The sequence below is a fragment of the Palaemon carinicauda genome, chromosome 42 (assembly GCF_036898095.1).
Source record: "Palaemon carinicauda isolate YSFRI2023 chromosome 42, ASM3689809v2, whole genome shotgun sequence".
NCBI classification, from domain to species: Eukaryota; Metazoa; Arthropoda; class Malacostraca; order Decapoda; family Palaemonidae; genus Palaemon; species Palaemon carinicauda.
Genome location: NC_090766.1, coordinates 25158363 through 25181122, shown reverse-complemented (window position 1 = coordinate 25181122; position 22760 = coordinate 25158363). Strand labels below are relative to the sequence as shown.

Genomic DNA, 22760 nt, shown 5'->3' with positions numbered 1-22760 from the left:
CAGCGCGCAATCGCTCACGTTCACCTGCTCGCGTCTACGAGGATACGCGCGTCCGGCCACGCCCATCCCCTCCAACAGCTATGCACCGCCAGCCTGACGTGCGCCCGCAAGATGCGCGCCATTGTACACAGGTACTAACTGCGCGCTCGCGCGTGCGCCCTACAACATCTTCTGGGGCGCGCGATCTCTCGCCCGCACGCCCACGGGTCCATCATCCTGATCCTGCGCACTCTCCTGTGTCTCCCGCGCATGCTTCTACGCGCCATCACTCGCCTGCGCGCGCACGCACGCATGCATATCAGCAGTCCCCTGCACGCGCGCGACCCCAGGTATTCCCCATCGCGCGAGTGCCAACACGCTCCCCCACGCGAGCGCCAACACGCTCCCCCACGCGAGCGCCAACACGCTCCCCCACGCGAGCGCCAACACGCTCCCCCACGCGAGCGCCAACACGCTCCCCCACGCGAGCGCCAACACGCTCCCCCACGCGAGCGCCAACACGCTCCCCCACGCGAGCGCCAACACGCTCCCCCACGCGAGCGCCAACACGCTCCCCCACGCGAGCGCCAACACCCTCCCCCACGCGAGCGCCAACACGCTCCCCCACGCGAGCGCCAACACGCTCCCCCACGCGAGCGCCAACACCCTCCCCCACGCGAGCGCCAACACCATCCCGCGCGCGAGGCTGCAGGACAACGCACGGCAAGGTTGCCATCCCCACATTCCCCTCCCCGCAAGCGCAGAACAGCGCGCCTGGCGATGGAAGGGAAGCTTCCAGAAAGAAGGTCCAGGAACATTTCTTCTTCTTTTTCTTTTCAGGCGAAGCCCCCTATGGAAACTCCTCCCAGGGATCTGTCGATTCCTGTCCCTCCAGAGGTAGTGTCTGACAGCGCAGCTGTCAGCCAACAGCCATGGTTTGGAGCACTAATCAGAGTGGTTGCACAGGCTTTCAAGCCTGTTCTCTCTGAATTGGGCCACAAATCCTTGGCTGCGTCTACCCCTCTGAAGAGAAAAAGAGGAGCTTCAGACGCGGTGACTTCTCCAAGAACTAATCTGTTTCCTCGTAAGCCCTCGAGGCAAGTTATCTCCCCCCAGACTTTTTCTCCCTCCCTGTCGGACGAGGATTTCCCGTCCTCAGGGGAGTCACGTGAGGTGAGACGTTCCCCCATCGCACCAATGAGTGAAACCCCACCTCGCGTTGAAAAGTCTTCCCGGGTAGGGGCGGAGAAGAACTTGCCTCCGTCTTTGTTGGAGTCCTGCATCCCTCCCAGGAGGGAGTCGAAGGACTCGAAGACATTGCCAAAATCCTCGACGAGACTTAGGACGGAGCTGGCTAGTCACTCGGAGAACGTCCGCGATTCTCCCCAAGAAGAGCCTTTGGGGACAGGAGACTTCGCTGCAAGTCCGACATCCAGAGGAGAACTACAGGAGTCAGAACATGCATTTTGGCAGGTTCTGACTCTTATGAGGACTCTCAATGGGTTTGCTGACCCAGAGATTCCCCCTCGAGAGGGCAAAGACACGGTCTTGGACCGAGTATTTGGAACTCAAAAACCTTCTAAGGCCAGTGCGGCTCTGCCCTGGTCTCAGGGGGTTAAGAGTACCAGGGACAAGATCGCGGTACAGCTCTCTTAGCTAGCCTCCTTCGACTGCTCCAGTGCCGGCAACAAGCTTCTCTCACATCCTCGCGTACAGCAGAGGAGGTACTTCGAGATCTTGGAGGAGCCTTGTTTTGTTCTTCCGCTTGACCTTTCTTTGGAAGAGCTTACCAGGGGAGTCCCTCTTGTGAGACTCTCCAACTGGCAGGTCTCTTTCTTGCCAACTGAGATACTTAATCAGGAGAAGGTTGCGTGCTATGCAAGCCACTTCGTGGCTGGATATCTGGTTAGGGACCTTAGGTATCCTGTTACGTTCGGAGGATTTCTCCAAGGAACGTACCAGGAAAGCTATGGAGACGTTCCTCCTCTCAGGCACTTGCACGATCGAGTTTCTGGCCAACCAAGTTTCAAACTTGTGGGTGAACACCATCCTGAAACGTCGGGATGCGGTGGCTGAGAGGTTCCATCAGAAGGTCCCTAGCACCGAGATAAACACGCTCAGGCATTCTTTCTTGGAAGGAACAAATCTGTTTGAGCCTAAAGACGTGGAACATGCTGCTGAGAGGTGGAGGAAGTCCCATCAAGACTCCCTCCTGCATAGGGCTTTGACATCCAAGCCCTATAAGCCTCCAGCACCCCAGCAGTCCCGTCCTACCAAGACCACGAAACCAGCAACGGCAGCGAAGGCAGTGGTGTCTGAGCCCTTTCTTGTCAAGGACAAGAAAGGCAAAAAGTTCTCCAGGGGAGGTAAAAATCCTAGAGGGAGCAGCCGAGGCCGCAAACGCTAGGATTGGCAGTCCCCCTGCATGTCCACTAGTGGGGGGATGCCTACAAAGTTGCGCAGACAGGTGGCAGCAACTCGGGGGCGATTCCTGGACGATTTCTGTAATCAGTCAGGGATATCGCGTCCCGTTCACAACATCTCTACCTCCCCTGACGACGAATCCAGTGTCATTGAGCTCCCTTGCCATGAGATCAGCAAGGAGGCAAGCCCTTTGGGCAGAAGTCCAGACCCTGTTGAAGAAGGGTGCTCTCCAAGAGGTCCTCGACAGGTCCCCAGGCTTCTTCAGTCGACTCTTTCTTGTAAAGAAGGCGTCTGGAGGCTGGAGACCAGTCATCGACCTCTCGGCTCTGAACAAGTTTGTCAAACAAACTCCGTTCAGCATGGAGACCGCAGATACAGTCAGACTAGCAGTGAGACCACAAGACTTCATGTGTACACTGGATCTGAAGGACGCGTACTTCCAGATCCCAGTCCATCCGTCTTCAAGGAAGTACTTAAGGTTCAGCCTAGACAACAAGGAGTACCAGCTCAAGGTGCTGTGTTTCGGTCTCCACAGCACCACAGGTTTTCACCAGAGTGTTCACCCTAATATCATCGTGGGCACACAGGATCGGCATCCGTCTCCTCCGTTATCTGGACGACTGGCTGATCCTAGCAGACTCGGTGTCATCCCTTCTTCAACACCGAGACAAACTTCTGGGACTTTGCCAGGATCTGGGGATTATGGTAAATCTTGAGAAGTCCTCTCTGCTTCCCACTCAAAGACTGGTATACCCAGGCATGATTATAGACACCAATCTCCACAAAGCCTTCCCATCAGACGACAGGATAGCAAGGCTGAGGAAGGTCGCAAGACCTTTTCTCAGACGAGAAGAACTTCCAGCCCAATCGTGGTTACGTCTCCTCGGTCACCTTTCATCTTTGGCTCGTCTAGTTCTCAACGGTTGCCTCAGGATGAGATCCCTCCAGTGGCGACTCAAGTCTCGGTGGAATCAAGTTTACGATTCCCCGGACGTCTTGATCCCTATGGGACCTGCGGAACGGACGGACCTCCAGTGGTGGGTGACAGACGACAACCTACGAAAAGGAGTGGATCTTCTCGTCCTCCCCCCGGATTTGATGCTGTTTTCGGACGCCTCAAAGAAAGGGTGGGGCTGGGGGCCCACGTACTGCACCACACGACCTCAGGCCTGTGGTCAGAATCAGAAAAGTGCCTCCATATAAATCTTCTAGAGATGAAGGCCGTTTTCTTGGCCCCTCAACAGTTCCAACAATACCTGGCGGGTCACTCTGTGGTGGTGATGAGCGACAACACCACAGTAGTGGCTTACATCAACAAGCAAGGAGGTACCTTTTCGAAGTAGCTATCCCATCTTGCAGTAGAGATACTGAGATGGACCGAAGTCCACTCAATTCCACTATCGGCACATTTCATTCCAGGCAAGAGGAATGTGCTCGCCGACAATCTGAGCTGAGCGTCTCAGATAGTGAGTACCGAGTGGTCTTTGGATCATCTAGTAGCCAACAAAGTCCTGACTTTGTGGGGTTCCCCGACTGTGGATCTGTTCGCAACAGCTCTGAACTTCAAGCTTCCGCTGTACTGCTCCCCAGTCCGGGATCCCAAGGCGCTCTGGCAAGATGCCTTTCAACAACGGTGGGACAACATGGACGTTTACGCCTTTTCCCCATTCTGTCTGATTAAGAGGGTGCTCAACAAAACCAGAATATCTGTCAATCTTTCAATGACCCTCGTTGCTCCGCTATGGCATCACACGGAATGGTTTCCGGACCTTCTGCAACTCCTAACGGAACTTCCTAGAGAACTCCCTCCGCGACAATCTACTCAGACAACCACATGCCAACATCTTCCACAAAGCCGTAGCTTTGCTGCGACTTCACGCCTCGAGACTATCCAGCATCTCCTCGCTGAGAGAGGATTTTCGCAGCAAGTTGCGATCAGGATGTCTGGACATCTGCGAAAGTCATCTGCATCTGTCTACCAGGCAAAGTGGAAAGTCTTCTGTGGTTGGTGTCGTGGAAGGGGTATCTCTCCACTCGATGCCACTATTCCAACAATATCGGAGTTTCTCGTGTATTTGCGGGAAGAAATGCGGCTTTCAGTCTCGGCGGTGAAAGGCTATCGCTCAGCCTTAAGTCTAGGAATGGACATTTCTTCTTCGCTGGAACTTTCCCTACTCAAACGAAGTTACGAACTTACCTGCCCTCAGTCGGAAGTGAGACCTCCATAGAACGTGGTTCGAGTTCTCAGGTCTCTTAAGAGACCTCTCTATGAACCATTACGACAGGCTTCAGATTGCCACCTAACTTTGAAGACGGTGTTCCTACTAGCTTTGGCTTCGGCCAAACGAGTTAGAGAACTTCATGGTCTCTCGTATGACATCGCCCATTCAAGGGGATGGGGGGAGGTAACGTTCAAATTCGTCCCTGAGTTTATTGCTAAGACTCAGAATCCAGGAGTAGCAGATCCTCGCTTCGATTCCTTCCAGATTTCGAGTCTCCGTTCTGTAACAGATGACCCAGACCATCTCCTACTGTGCCCAGTAAGGAGTTTGAGGCTATATCTCAAAAGAATGGCTGCAGTCCGTCCTTAGGTGCAAGCGTTATTTGTTAACACAGGGAGGACTAAGAGGAGGGTCACCAAGAACACCATCTTGGCATGGATTCGTAGGGTGATCCATCTGTCCCTGAATCCAGACCCTCCTCCGTCATGTCACCCTAGAGCACATGATGTCAGGGGCGTAGCTATGTCTTTGGCCTGCAAAAAGAATTTCTCAGTGACGCAGGTTCTTCAAGCTGGGGTGTGGAACCGTCAGACGACCTTCACAGCCCACTACCTGCAAGACGTGACCCACAGGAGGCTTGATACGTTCTCTATCAGCCCCGTGGTGGCTGCACAACAGCCGGTTAAAAACCTCAAGCTCCTTATTGGACAAGTAGCAGAAGGTTGAGGGCATTGTTACCCGGTTTTAGTCTGCATGAATGAAAAAGTTTGTCTTGCCCTTATTCTTCTCTTCATCTTCCCCTCTCTTGGGGAAAGCAGCATCCTGGGTTTTCTGCATAGCTGACCTCAAACCACTGCAGGTAAACCATGTTTCCTTGTGTTCCTAGTATTAAGCTAATACTGTCACGTCCCCATACCCTGACGAGGTGGTATTGGGAGAGTCCTAGCCTAAAGTTTCCATCTAAAATACTACAGGTCAACTTCCTAGGACGAGTCACACTTTATTATACCTTCACACACAGCTTGCGTAGGCCACAGTCCTTGCGTAGCAAGATTCTAGCGAGGTGCAGGGACTCCTTATTTTGAGAGCTGATACACTCAATAACGAGCCCCCGGGCAAAGCCAAAAAGCCAGTACTGGCTGGGACCTCCACCCTTCCTAATGGGTGAGTCACCCCTATTAAATAGCATGGTTTGTATGTCAGTTACGGAACAAATGACAAATTCGTAGATACTGTAATTTGTATTTTTCCTAACTATACAAACCTTAGCTATTTAATCAAACTTGCCCGCCAGCCCTCTCCCGCTTGAAGTCCTACCTCCAAGCAAAGTGAGCTCAAGCACAGGTGTGTGTGAAGGGGGGGGGGGCACTAGCAAGCTACCCTCCCCTACCCCAGCTAACTAGCGATGGGGTAGTAAACCCTCGTTAGAATTCTAATGGCTCGTCATTTCAGCTACGCCCAAAGTAATACCTCCCTATTAAATAGCTAAGGTTTGTATAGTTAGGAAAAATACAAAGTATCTGCGAATTTGTCATATTAACAAAAAGATATATTTACAAAATATTTTATCAACACAACTTACAAAAAAGAAAAACAAGTACAAGTTCATTCAAGGAACGAAGACAAGATAGAAATACTCAACTATGGTAGGGGAGGATAGAATCTTATCCTATTAAACTGCTACAAACAATAATTATCAAATTAATATAAGATGTGTATATGCACTCATAAAAGGGAATTTTACTAGTGGCCACTGAATTTTTAAATGATATCGCTTACTTTTTGTTTTCTAGTACAATTTATATTTGTTCCTACACTGATACAAACCCTCATTCTTTACTATAGGAGATATTCTAGCATGAGCTGGAAAATACGGCAGAAAAACCTTAACAAGGTCGTTAACGACCGGACAGGTAGTTACCGACCGGACAGGTAGTTACCCACCTGTTAGTGGTGGGGGACCGCCGGTCGGTAGCTACTGTTTACCTTCAATCGAATTCTAGTCGCTACTCCTTCTTTTGTTTGACTGGCAGACTAGCCTTTCTTTTTTGTGTTTTTGATTAATCCTTTTTTCTTTTCTTTGTTAGATGTGATGTCCTCTATTATGAGGAAGTGTTCCGGGGTGCCCCTGAAATCCTGTGGCACCTTTATGTCGCTGCGGGTGGTGGATCCTCATTCCCTATGCCCTGGGTGCAGAGGTCATAGGTGTTCTGAAGGCTCCCCCTGCCAAGTATGTAGAGAGTGGTCGCCCTCTCAGTGGAAGAAGTTCGAGAAAGGATGAAGAAGAAATCCTAGAAGGACTTATTACCTCCAGGTTCGCCGTCTAAAGGTAAGGCGTCTTGGGCCTCCTCTTCGGTCTCTTGTTCTCTCCCTTCAGACTCTTCCTTGCCTCCCTCCTCCAGGGGGAAGTCAAGGAAGAGTGGCACCATTGATTTAACCCCTATTCCTCTTGGTCAGGCGGATCCTGTTACCTCTCCTAATGGGGCAATGTTTTCTGCCACCGGGAATGTCTCCGTTATCGCTTCCATTCCAGATCATGTATGAGCGGTATTACCTTCCCTTGGACTTCCTGGTTCTCCTTCAGAGGAAATTTGAAACCAGTTTCTTGCGGGTAAAGTTGTGCCTCAGGTCCCGTCTGTTTTGGAACCCTCGGGAGTTCCGGACCTCGCCTATCTCTCGTCAACTCAGTCGGCATCCGCTGAAGTTTCAGCGGATGTAGTAACATCAGCTCCTGCGGTGCCTACTTCTCACACCGTTTACACTTCTACAATACACAGCTTCGCAAGCGCAAACATCGCAGTACCTTCTCCTCCTTGTCATAGCCCTCGCCCTCTTCGGAGGCTAGGAGGGAGAGAGAGAAGTTCTCGCTGGAGAGACAGGCGATATAGGAAGAGACATCATCGTTCTCGCTCTTCCTCACCTTCTGTCTCTTCTCGAGACATTTCGCCTTCAGACTATAAGCGCTCTCGGCACAAACCTAAGAAGAGCTCTTCCTCTCGTCATCATTCTGCCTCGCTGTCGTCTTCTCTTACGAGGGATCATCTAAGAAGCTAGGAGCGCAGCCAAGGGCAAAACACGTCCTGACCTCGAACCCTCTCCTTCGTATATTAGTTTGAGGGTCTCCGTTTGCTCTAGGAAAGTCAGAAAGAGCACTTTTCCTCGCTTTCACTCCTTATCTTCAAAGAAATATCGCTCTCGCCCTTCGACATCTCAATCTTGCAAGTCTCCTGTCATTCACTCGCTGGGTCCATCTCCTCGCCCTTGTGTTTCAGACAGGACAACCTTCCCGGTTCCCTTTCTCCCTAATGAGTTAGGGATTACGAGTGTCTCAAAAACCTCGGAAGAAGACGCAAGGGTTCAACCATTCTCTTTGGTTGAGAGCAGAGAGAAAATGGGAAGTGTGTTAGAGAGACTGAAAAAAAAGCACGCCCAGATAGCAGCGACGTAGAACACTTGGCCGGTGGCTTCGGCCGCTCTGTTCATTATCCTGCGCTTCATGTGGCAGCTCATGAGCTGCCCACGTTACGATGTTGTGGTTTGCGAACTGTGGCCAGAATTAGCACCTAAACTGCCTTGTGTCCGAATGCCGACCACACCCCAACGTTTACTACACAAAAAGGTAAAACGGTGGCAAACCAAAAATCTGAATAATGGGTCAAGAGAATGGAGCACTGGGCACCACCCCTTGATTTATACTGGGCAAGGGGACCCAGCTAAAAAATGTAATTGCATTATATTTTTTCAGAGATGTCGTTTTCAGGTTCAATAAAAAGAAAAGAAAACAATGATACTAAAAAAAAAAAAAAAACAGTGGCTGAGAAGGGGACAAAATGGTGAAAGGAACTGGAATGAAATGCTGTCTTCATAAAAACAAGAAAAATATTTATTTGTAAATGGAACAAAAAATCTATATCATTCCAAAGAAGTTCCTAATGCTATGCTACAAACATCTACATGTTTTAGTACATCATAAACACAACTGTGTGTATTGCCTGGGTGGTGCAACTATCTTAACAAACAGCACTACTCCTACACTAAGCTTGAAGGAGAACCCCGCAACACTATGGTTTTATGACATCTGTAATGACCAGTAATAAACCTGAAAAATCAATATCAAGTCAACTATCTAGGAAAAACATATAAAACTGAAAATACTGTACTGCAATAGTTTTCCCGAAAGCAATACTGTCCTTATCAGTATCCAGTCTACCATTAGGCTGCAAAGTTACTTAAAAATTCTTAGCTTCTGAATAGTATCGCCGCATACGACGCTGTGCAGGTCTCTGTGGGCTTATGATAGCAATGTCTAGAAAATCTCCAATTGTAAACCCGCACTGTGATAAGGTTTTGTTGTCATCAAAACTTTTCTGACCAACAACAGTAGTGCCTAAATCTCTCATTCTTGGAAGGGGTTTTGATAATTCTGGAACGATTCAGACTAAACTCGAACACAGTCCCTCTCCTCCTAGCATCTGAATTCACTTCCTGGACCAACGACCAGATATTCCATTTCAATAGCTCCTGTGAACTATTAATGTTTATGACACAATCTCATATAACAAGATTCTTCGTCGTTATACTTCGCACACCAAAACAAAATAGTCATCAACTTTACGGCGTTGACTGCCGAACACGAGCAATAGACAACGGCCTTATAATGCATTTGTTTACATCCCCTCCACGAACTGTTTATAGTTATCCGAAATAAAAACCACTCGTTTTTGTGTTATTCAGTCTAACAACAAAGTAAAGTACTTCCAGTTAACAGGCAAGATTATATGAATAAAAAGCAGCAACACCGACCACTAAACACAACGGCAACAGGCAATAAGCAACTTCATCTTTCCTATATACTCAGAATAAGCTAAACTTCTCTCCCTACTGGGCGTAGGGGCCTGCTGTCAGTACCTGTTAAAAGAAATAATAACAGATTAAGGCTCTTTTTTTTTTGGGGGGGACACTTGAGGGCTAAATAAAAAAATAGTGTGTCTCACATCATCCAAATAAAAATTGTTTTTTTGGGCTCAGGCCATGTTGTCCCGATGGAAGGTTCCTATTGGTAGCTTTCTAAGAGATATTTGGCTACAGTGATATTCCCAGAGAATTAATCTTTAGGTCTCCAGAATTTTAACTCCTGATGTGAATATCCTTAAAATTTTCCTTAAGGATATCGCATAATATCAGGGGACGTATATCTTGATACGACACATAGCAATCTTCACCCCGAATAGTGTTTTCGTTTCGAGGTGGAAGAGTGGCGAAAATAGAAGGGGAGCCGTTATCAAGGTTAACCCTTCCTCCCGTACTGTTACGAGTATCCAAGATGGCGCTTATTCCTATTTTTGTAGCGAATTCGCACGGTGGTTTTCCCTGTTGCTCTAATGTTGTGATCGATTATCTGAGGATTAATCATGCAATCTCGAGCTTCTGCCTCTGGAAAGTTGAATATTTATTCTTTACAGTGTATAATTTTTAGCTCCTGCTTCACAGAGAAATTAGAGTAATTTTATGTGTTCGGAGCTTGGCCGATCACCGGAGGCGCTATGGCCGCTGTCGTTCATGACACGTGTTATTTAGTTAGCAGAACGACTTTCCTGGTTGTAATAACATTAATAAATTATAAAAGCTATTTAGGCACAATTATACTGGTAAAGATATATGTATTTATGCATATTTTTCCTCTTCCTTATGTCAATCGTATATGTTAGAGTTTCGGCGATTTAGGTAACCGAAATCTCGCCCCGCGCTAGGCTACCTAGCCTATGCATTTCAGTATTCTTTCATACATGATCCCAGTTTACCCTCGTGTATCGTTTTATCAATTCAACGGGAGACATATCTCCTAGAATTAATTATATAACTCGATACTTGTCTCCTTTGGAGACTTAAGGGTAATCCCTCCTTCCCTCTGAGTGTCGCCATAGGTGACAACCCTATCTTGGTCTCGCCATAGAGTAGTCACTCCGGCTTGACTAGGCTAGTGTTTTCTGTCTCCCACCTTTGCCGGCGAGTATCCTGGCTTTGGTTTTCAACAGAACCTCAGAGTATTCAGTCTTTCTGCCGGCGGCCGAGCAGCAGGGCGAGTAGTCACTCCCCTGCCGGCATAGGAGGCTATGCCTCCCTAAACCGCACCTGAAGTGGTAGTATGATGCCGCCACCTTCTCCCCTGTGGTCTAGAAGACTGTCCTATTGTTAAGACCAATCCTATATCGAAAGAAAAGATTTCTTTCAATATACTGATAGTTAATCAGTTAACAATTTACCCCACAATATTAAAGACCTTAAGAAGGGTCAGTGTTAAGATACACTTATCTACCCCTAGAGGTTAGAACCCTTCTCTTGGGTTTCCTGAATAGGAATACTCTATGGCTTTAATTTTGGGGAAGGTCACAGCAATTGGCTGGACAGGAAACACAAGTATGTGTCTTTCCTAGTTCCTTTCTAGCTTGACTATCCTAAGCTATAATGGTTAAAATATTAATATTAATATTTTACATAAATTGTTTATCATGTGAGATAAACAACTGCATACTCATTTAATTTTCCTCTCTTTACAGGAGGACCTAGTGAAGTGCGAGATCATCTTCTGCAACCACAGGAGTAAGGACTTCTGTGGCCACAAAGGGTGCAGGTCTTATGCCCCCTGCATCACCACTAGAGCAACCCTACGGTACTGGGACCCCCAAGACTGCAGCATATGCCGGACCTTGGTGACCGATGGTTTCGACGACCCCAAGTCAGCGGAGTCAAGGGATGCAGCACGAGCAAAGCTGCGTAAATGGGTATGAGGGTTCCAAAAGAACTCTACGGGACCGTACCTTTCTAATTAAAGGATGCGCATCTTGCTGTTCCCTAAGGCGGGTATTGAAGCTGTCATACCCCAGGCACGACCTGAAATACTCTGAGTCCAGACTGCCGTTGAGACGGAAGTCAGTGACGCACTACAAGGCATGGACATCCACCAGGAGGAAAGGATGTCTGAGGTTTCCACAGACACCGAAAAGGATCTTCTTAAGGATGATCTAGAGGAGGAGTCTACACTACCTCTCAAGGAAGATGATGAAATCGAGTCTGAGTCTCTTCCGTTGGTGCCGGCACTGGAGCCGTTACCCTCAACATCTTCTGCCCCTCCATCAGACAACATGAGACAGGCACTGGCCAATCTTACGGCTCTAATGGAGAGCATTCGCAAGCAAGGTGAAGCTAGGGAAGCGAAACTTGAGAGAGAGCTCCGTGAAGCTCGACTCTCCGCCTCCCGTGGGTCACACAAGAGACTCAGAGTTCAAGACCTCCCACCCTGGTCCGAAACTAATCCCTGGAGATATGCGGAGTTTATGCCAATCACCAACGGCAAACTCTACATTTCGGAGAAGATGGGAGCCGTCCTTCTTGATGACATTCAGTTCTGGCCAAGCCTCAGTGCTTATCCAGACTGCTTCATTCGACTGAAGCAGGAGCCAGTGTTGAAGGAAGAGATGGAACCCAAGGAGGTCATGGTATTTGACCATGAGAAGGCACAGGCTCTCTTGTCGAGCAGCCTAAAGAAGGTGGGCTACACAAACTCTAAGGTGTCTGCCCTGAGCAAGAAACATCCTATCTTTCTTGCTCCAGCGTCAATAGCCTTCCCCTTTACATTGAAGGCTTTTAAAGCCATTGTCAAGGCAATAGAGGCAGGCAAACCTTGTCCTACACTGGAAGAGTGTAGACCCCTGTCATTAGCCCTGCCCATGGAGGATAAGGATTGGAAAGAAGTCCATCTTACCTTCTCAGTTGGGAAGTTGGAGGCAGATATCGCTGGACGACAGTTCAACGAGAATCTCTCAAAGCTGTCAGACTTTCTCTTGCGTAGGGAATAAGAGACGAAAGAAAGACTAGCGGATCCCTATCCCTACCGAACTGTATGGAGATGTGCGCAGGCTTAAAGAGCACCCCAGACATGAACATGGTCATGGCCAAGATGCACATGGCTACCTTGGTAAAGGACCTGTATGGTTTTACGAAAGCCAGGAGAGCATGCAGAGAGTTCGTGTTTGCTTCAGCAACAGTAAAACACGAACCCAGGAAGCTGATAGCTTCCAATATCTGGGGCAAAGACCTCTTCCCAAATGAAGTGGTAAAGGAGGTAGTTGACAGAGCCACCACGGAGAATAGGAACCTTTTCCAGAAGTGGGGCATGTCATCTAAACGGAATTCTTCCCCGGATGCGGGTCCCCAACCTAAGAGGAAGACTAAGAGGCCTAGACTACCTTCTCGGCCTGCCCAGCCACAACATCCCACAGTCACCATGACCGCGGTGCCCCAAGTGGTTGCTCAACTGCAAACCACTTTCCAGATGGTGCCTCAACAGCTGGTTGCCCAGTCACCAGCATTTAACCCTGGGTTCAAGAGGCAGACCTCTACCTTTCGTCCCAAAGGTAGAGGCTCCAAACGGGGCTCCTCAAAACACCCCTCACGAGGTAGGGGAGGACGCGGTCAGGGAGGTAAATCCTCCGGACAAAAGAAGCAATGAGATGCTTCAGGTAGGAGGGAGGCTCCAACAATTTCAGGATCGTTGGACCTTCAATCCTTGGGCCCACAGCCTAATCAAGAACGGACTTGGATGGAGTTGGAGTGAGGCTCCAACATAATTTCCTCAGTTCTTCCAACACTCCACCCACTTACTGGAAGAATATACCCTAGAACTATTGAGCAAACGGGTGATAAGGAGGACAAAGTCTATCAAATTCCAGGGAAGGCTGTTTTGTGTTCCCAAGAAGGACTCAGACAAACTCAGAGTCATTCTGAACTTGTCGCCACTCAAGAAGTTCATCGAGAACAGCAAGTTCAGGATGTTAACCCTTCAGCACATAAGAACCCTGTTACCCAAAGGGGCGTACACAGTCTCAATAGACCTGGCAGATGCTTACTGGATTATTCCAGTCAACCGCCCCCTCTCTTCCTACCTAGGATTCAGGCTACAGAAGAAGAAGTACGTCTTCAGAGCCATGTCCTTCGGATTAAACACAGCCCCAAGGATCTTCACGAAACTTGCAGACGCAGTTGTTCAACAACTACGCCTAGAAGGCGTTCAGGTAGCAACATACTTGGACAACTGGCTGGTGTGGGCAGCATCCAGAATGGCTTGTCTGCAAGCATCCAAGAAAGTGATCCAGTTCCTAGAACATCTGGGATTCAAGATCAACATCAAGAAGTCTCGACTTTCTCGAGCTCAGGAGTTTCAATGGCTGGGAATCCATTGGAACTTGAAGTCACGCTGTCTCTCCATTCCCCCAAGGAAGAGGAGAGAGATTGCAGGATCTGTCAAGAGATTACTGAAATCCGATAGGATCTCAAGACGCCAACAGGAAAGAGTACTGGGCTCTCTCCAGTTTGCAGCAGTGACAGACCCAGTGCTAAAAGCACAATTAAATGATGCATCAGAAGTCTGGAGAAGATAGGCATCTAACGCTCGAAGAGATCAAAGAAGACCGATACCGACCTTACAACGATCACTTTTCAAGCCATGGTCGAAGGCCAAGAACGTAAAGAGGACTGTGCCCTTACAACCACCTCCACCATCGATAACCATCCACATAGACGCCTCGACGGAAAGATGGGGAGGTCACTCCCATCAAAGGAGAGTCCAAGGGACTTGGTCTTCTCTGTTCAAGACCTTTCACATCAACATTTTGGAGGCCATGGCAGTCCTTTTGACATTGAAAAGACTCTCTCCTCGCAGATCAGCCCACATCAGGCTGATCCTGGACAGCAAAGTGATAATGAGGTGTGTGAATCGACAAGGCTCAAGATCGCCTCATATCAACCATGTGATATTAGCCATCTTCCGTCTAGCAGAAAAGAAGAGATGGCACCTGTCAGCAGTTCACCTTCAAGGGTTCCGCAATGTGCCGGCAGACGCTCTATCCAGGCTCAAGCCGATAATGTCAGAATGGTCCCTAGACGCAGACTCATTCTCCTTCATCTTACAACAAGTCCCGGAACTGCAGATCAACCTCTTCGCGACGAGCGACAAGAAACTACCTCGATATGTAGCCCCATACGAGGACCCTCTAGCGGAAGCGATGGACGTCATGTCCCTCGACTGGAACAGATGGAACCGGATTTACCTGTTCCCTCCGACCAATCTCCTACTGAAGGTCCTCAACAGGCTGAGATCCTTCCGAGGAACGGCAGCTCTAGTGGCTCCCAAGTGGCCCAAGAGCAACTAGTTCCCTCTAGTAATAGAACTGAAGCTGAGGCTGGTCCCTCTAGCAAACCCAGCACTATCTCAACAAGTGCAGAAGTCGACTGTCTTCGCTTCATCACAGAGAACCCAAAACCTTCATCTCATGATTTTCTCGCCCCAGCGGTTAAGAAAACATTTGGGATCTCAAAAGGCAGTATAGACTTCTTAGAAGAATACAAGTCCAAGTCAACCAGAAGACAATATGAACCGTCTTGGAATAAGTGGGTTGCTTTCGTCAAAGCAAAAGGACCAAAAGAAATCTCAATAGACTTTTGTCTGTCCTTCTTTAGCCACCTTCATGAACAAGGCCTGGCAGCCAATATGATAACTAAGTGTAAGTCGGCACTGACTAGACCTCTTCTATACGCCTTTCAAGTAGACCTGTCGAACGAAATCTTTAACAAGATCCCGAAGGCATGTGCTAGACTCAGGCCTGCAGCTCCTCCAAAGCCCATTTCATGGTCCTTGGACAAGGTCCTACATTACACTTCAATAGTGAACAATGAAGATTGCTCTCTCAAGGATCTAACTCAAAAAGTTATTTTCCTGTTTGCTATACCCTCGGGCTAGAGTTAGTGAAATACCTGTAGTGGCCCTATCTAGAAACGAGGGCCATATTCAGTACACAGAAGTGGGAGAACTGAATCTCTCTTCTGATCCAATCTTTCTCGCCAAAAACATGCTACCCACTAAGAGATGGGGTCCCTGGAGAATCTGCCCTCTGAAGGAAGATGTGTCTCTGTGTCCAGTAGAATGTCTAAAGGTCTATCTTTGAAGAACTTCAGACTTCAGGGAAGGACAGCTCTTTAAATGAGAAACTTCAGGATCAAACTTATCCCTAAAACAACTAAGGGCGAAGCTTACCTACTTTATTCGCAGAGCGGATCCTGACAGTACACCCGCAGGTCATGATCCAAGAAAAATTGCTTCATCACTGAACTTTTTTCAGTATATGGACTTCGAGCGTCTTTGCTCATACACTGGATGGGAAGTCATCCAGAGTGTTCTACAAACATTATGCAAAGCAAGTGCATGAGTTGAAGCATTACATGGTGGCGGCAGGTAGTGTATTAAAACCTGTCGTCTAGTGCTGCGATGAACAGTGAATTGATTGGGACTCTCAATTACAGTGTAAAAGTGTGGACACCTTCCAGTGCAATACCTTTGAAGTGAGTGTCACCATGGTGACGGTAAAAGACTGTTCAAAAACCTCAGGTGTAGAATTATACAAATAACACTTGTGCTGTGTGTACTGTACACAGTGTTGATAATATCCAACAATTACAGAAAACTATATTAGAAAATTTTATTCAATTTTCAAATTTCATAGTGGCACTAAATCATTTCTTCCCTTTCAGGTAGAAAAATTTTCTGTTTCAAGTTGTAGATATATGTATGATTCTCCTAATATATAAGAATATATATTACACATGCTATTCTATCTATGCCATTTTTTCGTGAATAAATGTCTATTAATGTGTAATTGCGTCTTATTTCGCCCCATAATTGAAAAAAATAAAGTATAGCCAGAGTTTCTTACTTACTTACCTAAGTATACCTCATATTATTGTATGTACGGACAATAAATATAGTTGATACTTTTGTTCCAACAAGAATATACAAACTGTGAGATGCTTGTATATCTAGTTGATACTATGTTTGTTCATACAGTATATTCAAACCTGGAGACCCCTTTCCTACTGTCTATTATGACTCTTCCCTGCAGGGGGCAGGAAGCTCTAACATGGCATATTATTAGGGGTAATGACGTATAACAGTAACGTCATATGTCTCAACGGTCTGGATGACCATAGGAAAATCTGTCCCAAGGTTAAGGCACCTATGAAAATCCACAGATACAGTACTTTTTAGTAATTCTCTGGTAAACTCCATCAGGATGACATGGCCTAAGCCCAAAAAACGGATTTTGAGCGAAGCGAAAAATCTATTTTTGGGTGAGATAGCCATGTTGTCCTGATGGACCCACCCTCCTTTTCCATAGAAAAAGCCTAGGCAAGATCCCTCCCGAAACTACTATATCTGTAGCACCATGCTCAATGCTACAAGGAATAAGTGCCATCTTGGATACTCGTAATAGTACGGGAGGAAGGGTAACCTTGATAACGGCTCCCCTTCTATTTACGCTACTCTTCCCCCTTGAAACGAAAACACTATTCGGGGTGAAGATTGCTATGTGTCATATCAAGATATACGTCCCCTGATATTATGCGATATCCTTAGGGAAAATTTTAAGGATATTCGTGCCTGCAGTTAGAATTCTGGAGACCTAAAATTTGATTTTCTGGGAATATCACTGTAGCCAAATATCCCTTAGAAAGCTACCAATAGGAACCTTCCATCAGGACGACATGGCTATCTCACTCAAAAATAGATTTTTCATACACAAACCATAAAGCTTTCTTTGACACAAACCATTATGTATTGCAACGATGTAGCACTCGTTGTCAACCTTCAACTTGAACAAGACTTGTTGATGGGAAGCATAGATTGCTGCCAGGAGGTTCGCCTCCAGGGGTTGGAGAACCTCCCCTTATGAGGGAGTGTTAACCTTTCCCAGAATTGGGGTGCAGCCCCTTCTGAGGGAGAGCTTCCCTACTTCAGCCGCTCAGCAACCTTCCCTCTTTCAGGAAGAATTGCGGACAGCTCGGCGAGTTTTGATTCTGCTATCTCGTTGCCAAAGACTGTGCCTTGTCCCCTTGAGCTAGGGAAAATTAAGGCTAAGGCTTGTTCCTCCTTCGAGGGGAACTTCTCCCTCGTTCACGAGATAGATTATTACGCCTACACTTTTTTCCCATAGAGCTGGGAGAAAGCTTGTCTCAGGCGATGTCCTCCTTCGGGAGGACTTCTCTCTCGTCGCGAGAGGGAGATTATTACGCCTACATTTTTTTTCCATGGAGCTGGGAGAAGGCTTGTCTCAGGCGATGTCCTCCTTCGGGAGGACTTCTCCCTCGTTCACGAGAGAGAGATTATTACGCCTACGCTTATTTCCCATAGAGCTTGGAGAAATCTTGTCTTAGGCAATGTTGTCCTTCGGGAGGACTTTTCGCGAGAGAGAGAGAGATTATTACGCCTACGCTTGTTTCCCATAGAGCTGGGAGAAAGCTTGTTTTAGGCAATCTCCTTTGGGAGAATTTTACTCTCGTTCGCGAGAGAAAACTTGTAGGAGTTTACTGATCCACGATCTCTCCCCCTTACGATTATGGTTTTCTTCCCGGGGCGGAGCGAGAGCCTGGTCTTAAGCGACGTTTTCCTTCGGGAGAACAAACCTCCCCCGCGGAGGAGTTATCTTTAGATCTGGAACAGTCTCCCCCTCGGGCAGAGTCTGCTGAACGTTCCTCTCCGGAGGTTCGTAAGGTGGAAGGGTTTGTAACTCCTCTCCATCCCGGACGTTCTCCTCCTCGTACTGTGAAGGAACATCTTTTTGAACCTGCTGTTTCTCCTCACGTTGACCCTTCGGGGTCTCGTGACGATCACCCTTTGAGCTGGCTTGATCGTGAGCCTTCGGGCTCACGTCATGTTAATCCTGCAGGTTCCCATGACCTTAGGAGTCCTTCGGCCCTCTGTCGCGCTGGACTTTCGAGTTCACATGACTTGGAACCTTCAAGTTTCAGTTATGCTGAGCCTTCGGGCTCTCGTAACAATGGTTACGCTGATCCTTCGGGCTCACGTACCGTTAGTCACGCTGACCCTTCAGTGTCTCGTGACAAGGAAACTTCAGTTTCCCGTTGCTCTATCCCTTCGTTGTCTCGCAACACAGGTTGCTGAACCCTTGGGCTCTCGTGCCTTTAGTCACATGACACTTCGGTGTCTCGTGACAGGGAAACTTTGGTTTCCCGTTGCTCTGACCCTTCGAGGTCTCGCAACACGACCTCTAGGGGCTCACGTGATCATGATGAACCTTCTGGTTCTTGTGAAGCAAGTCACCAAGAGTTTTACTCTTATGACAGAGAGTCTTCGGACTCTTGTCGCGCGGAGTGTTCGCGCGCGCAACCAACACTGTGCACGTCACCGTTAAGAGTTTTACTCTTATGATAGAGAGTCTTCTGACTCGTCACACAAAGTGTTCACGAGCGCGCAATTAGCGCTACGCACGCGACCATCGTCATCAAGAGTTTTACTCTGATGACAGAGTTTTCCGACTCTCGTCACGTAAAGTGTTCGTGCGCGCGCAATTAGTGCTATGCACGCGACCATCGTCATCAAGAGTTTTATTCTTATGACAGTGTAGTGGTTTGCGGACTGTGGCCAGAAGTAGCACCCGAACTGCCTAGTGTCCGAATGCTGACCACAACCCAACGTTCACTACACAACAAATATACAACGGTGAAATACCCCAAAATCTAGGTAACAGTTCAGAGTCTTGCGACTCTCGTCGGGCAAAGTGTTCATGCACAATTAGCGCTATGCGCGTGGCTATCGTCATCAAGAGTTTTACTCTTATGACAGAGTCTTCCGACTCTCGTGAACGGTCTCCTACTTCGCCGTTACCTCCAGACACTCCGACTTCTATCGCTCTTCCCCTTTCGATAAGACAAAAGGTTTGTCTGCTACTCATGTCTCCACTTCACGTGTAATAACACACGAGGAATTAGCGCAGCCTGAGGATTCCTCGGAAGAGCCGCCGTTGAAGGACTTTAGAATCCTATTTAAGGGCTCTAAGAACTACGTGTAATATCTCAGGCCTCAGCGATTTGCATCTGTCTCCTCGACCCCTTGACGCTCCAGCCCTAGACAGGCTATTTCGTCCTCCACCGAACCTTAAGACCAGAATTAAATTTCCCTGGTCTGTTCACACTGCAGGCCGTCTGAGGAAGGTCTCGTAGGATGTCTCGGGAGAAACGGGTTCCCTAAAGTCTCAGGGATCCCATAAACTTTTGCAATTCCCGTTTAAGAGACAAAAGCGCTTTTACAAGATCAGAGACACCAACCCCTCTCCTCTGACCTTGGATCCCCTCACGGCGAGGCTCACACCTGGCTGCTCCTCGGAGAGACTCTACTCTTCCAGTCTCTTTCTCAGCCACAGAAGCCTCAGCAATGGAAGCGGCTTCAGTGTCCCTTCTGGAGGCTCTATCTTGGCTTGACACGTGGTCTGGTACAGTCGGCTACCTCGCGAGTCACGAGAACCTGTCAAACCAAGATTCCATGCAGTCCTTACGGGAAGTCCTAGCTGCTGGGCCAAGACAGTGGACTTCCTAACTGCTACAACAGCGACCATGTGGGGCAATGGGTTCTCAAAAGGAGGGAATCAGTAGTTTCCAGACTTCCTTTTGTACCTCAGGGAGGCAAGCTCCTCTCAGTCTCAGCGATTAAGGGCTATCGCTCAGCCTTGAGCCTCATCTGTAGACAGAGAAGTTGACCTTTCCGCCTCGGAAGATATCGCCTTGTTGATTCGAGGTTTTGAGTAATCTTGTCCCCCAGTTGAGATTAGACAGCCACCTAGAGACGTGTCTTTGGTTTTACGTTCCCTGAAGGGTCTGCTCTATGAGCCCTTAAATAGGGCCTCAGATTACTTTCTGACCCGTAAGACGGTCTTTCTCGTAGCTCTGGCCTCAACTAAAAGGGTCAGTGAGCTACATGGTCTGTCTTACGACCTCACCCGTTCTAGGGGATGGGGGGAAGTCTCTCTCAACTTTGTACCAGGCTTTGTGGCTAAGACTCAGAATCCTTTATCTTCCTATGAGAGATTTCAAGAATTTCAATTTTCCAGCCTCAATAAGGTAACACAGGATACAGACCAGTTGTTACTATGCCCAGTCAGAACGCTAAGGAAATACCTGAAGCGCACCAGACCTTTCAGACTATGTCTCTGTCATCTCTTCCTTAGTACCAACAAGGTAAAGAAGAGAATCTCTCACAACATCATCTCTGTCTGGCTCAAGAAAGTTATTGCGAGGGCTATTCACGAAGACCCAGAGGCAGCACAACCCAAAGCCTATCAAGTTAGGGGAGTGGCTGCCTCACTGGCATTTAAGAGAAATTTCTCAGTCTCCCAAGTCTTAAGAGCTGGTTACAGGAGATTTTTTCTTCAAGAGAGTCTAGTCTGAGGACTATCTTCCCTATGAATAGGGAACTCCTTGGCCTCCTTAGCCTCAGGACTAAGTCTCCTATAGTAAAGAATGAGGGTTTGTATCAGTGTAGGAACAAATGACAAACTTGTAACAGAGTTTGTATTTTTCCTAACATACAAACCCGAATTCTTTACACAAATCTTCCCTCCATCACCGCCCCTAGAATAGTCCTAGCTAGAATTTGATTGAAGGTAAACATTAGCTACCGACCGGCGGTCCCCCACCGCTAACAGGTGGATAACTACGTGCCCGGTTGTTAACGACCTTGTTAAGGTTTTTCTGCCGTATTTTCCAGCTCGCTCTAGAATATCTCCTACAGTAAAGAATTCGGGTTTGTATGTTAGAAAAAATACAAACTCTGTTACAAGTTTGTCATATTTGTTTTCACTGTCTTTATAATTAATATAAAAAATGAAAAGTGAATTATTATATAGGGTTTGTTTAATTATTCATGTGATGGTCTTCTGTCTTCATGGTTTAAAAAAAATATGCAAAAGGTATAACATACAGGATACTGTACATACTGATGAAATGTGACCAATTGATTTAAGGTTTTGCTGAGTCTTGGAGTGCATACTTATGCAAAACATGAACTAAGCATCCTTTAAGCAATAAAATGAGAGCTTATGTCCTTTTAAAACGATTATTCTATCTGAACTGAGGTACCACTGATATCAAAATTTTATCAAACATCGTGAGCTACCGTGCTTTGGTAGGTCACGCCACAGGCGAGTTAAATTTTTGCCCTACATGCGGTTCGGCTTTACAAATCCGGCAATAGGACACCTCCAGGTATTAAATCTCCTTGTCATCTTCTGTTTTTAGGACAAACGCTTGTCAATTGTTTTGAAGGTAAATGAATATCTTTCTATCAGGTTTGTGTATGGCCATTGTAAATGTTTGGTGTTTCTTCTGAGGGCGTGCACAACTGTCATGTATTATGGATTTGTGTCTAGTAAAAATATCGCTAATTTAGCTTGCATTGATAATAGGGATGAAGTAATTTATGTGGAGCGACATGGGTAATGGGATTTTGTAGTTCATTTTGAATGTTGTTAATCCTGAATAAAATTGGTTAAACCTGTATGAAGCTGATTGAAGCTATATGAAACTGTGTTGGTTGAATGTGACATTTTTTAGTAGGATGGATGGGTAACATGTACAATTGTATTGAGGCTCATTTTGCTTTTCATCCTGTTTTAGTATGTTCACTTTTGTACTTGAATCTTTAGTTTCCTGTAGTGTATTTTTTGTGCTTAGTTCAGGTAATTTGAAGGCTAAGGAATACAGGGTGTGTGTGTATGTCTTTGCAGCATTTGCTGATATTAAGGGAGCAAATACAGTATTGACAAGTATGGTCACCCCAGAGCCACATCTACGAATTCCTGGCGTGCTAGTATCATCTTATCAGAAACTAATAAGTAAGTAAATAAAATCCAACTCCCTGCATTCTGTAACTTCAAGAATATTTTCAGTAGCACTGAATTTTATAGCCTGATGGACCACCAAAAATATCAGTATTTGTACTTGCAACTGTATTATCATAAAAGTTTAAGTTAGCATTGATTGGAAATGCTCATCTATGAGTTTTAAGCATGCTAGAAATGGTAATTGGCATTTTCCGTTAATCTGGAAACTGGCTCTTCTAATTCAGTTGTCCTGAAAAGTTGATTACCATGTTGATAAAGTTATATTCTTAGTTGTTCCCATACTAACAAAACTTTCGTTATTTATGTGGACTATGCTTTCAGCAGAGCTGGAAGGTAGCCATTAGATTTAAAGTGCAAGGTGGCAACCTACCTAACCACTAACAGTGGGTAG

General features: G+C 47.0%; 1 protein-coding gene across 13 annotated transcripts in view; it reads left to right on the top strand.

The window, feature by feature from the left end:
* The window catches only part of LOC137632938 (uncharacterized), a 183803-nt gene that overhangs the window by 90275 nt on the left and 70768 nt on the right, over positions 1-22760 (top strand). For 11 of the 13 annotated variants that reach the window (XM_068365048.1, XM_068365049.1, XM_068365053.1 and 8 more), the window contains one exon: positions 22253-22360. The exons of the other annotated variants lie outside the window; for them this stretch is intronic. In XM_068365048.1, the coding sequence (XP_068221149.1) occupies positions 22294-22360 (67 nt within the window). In that variant the 5' untranslated portion in view covers positions 22253-22293. The remainder of the gene's footprint in view (positions 1-22252; positions 22361-22760) is intronic. 13 annotated transcript variants of the gene reach the window in all.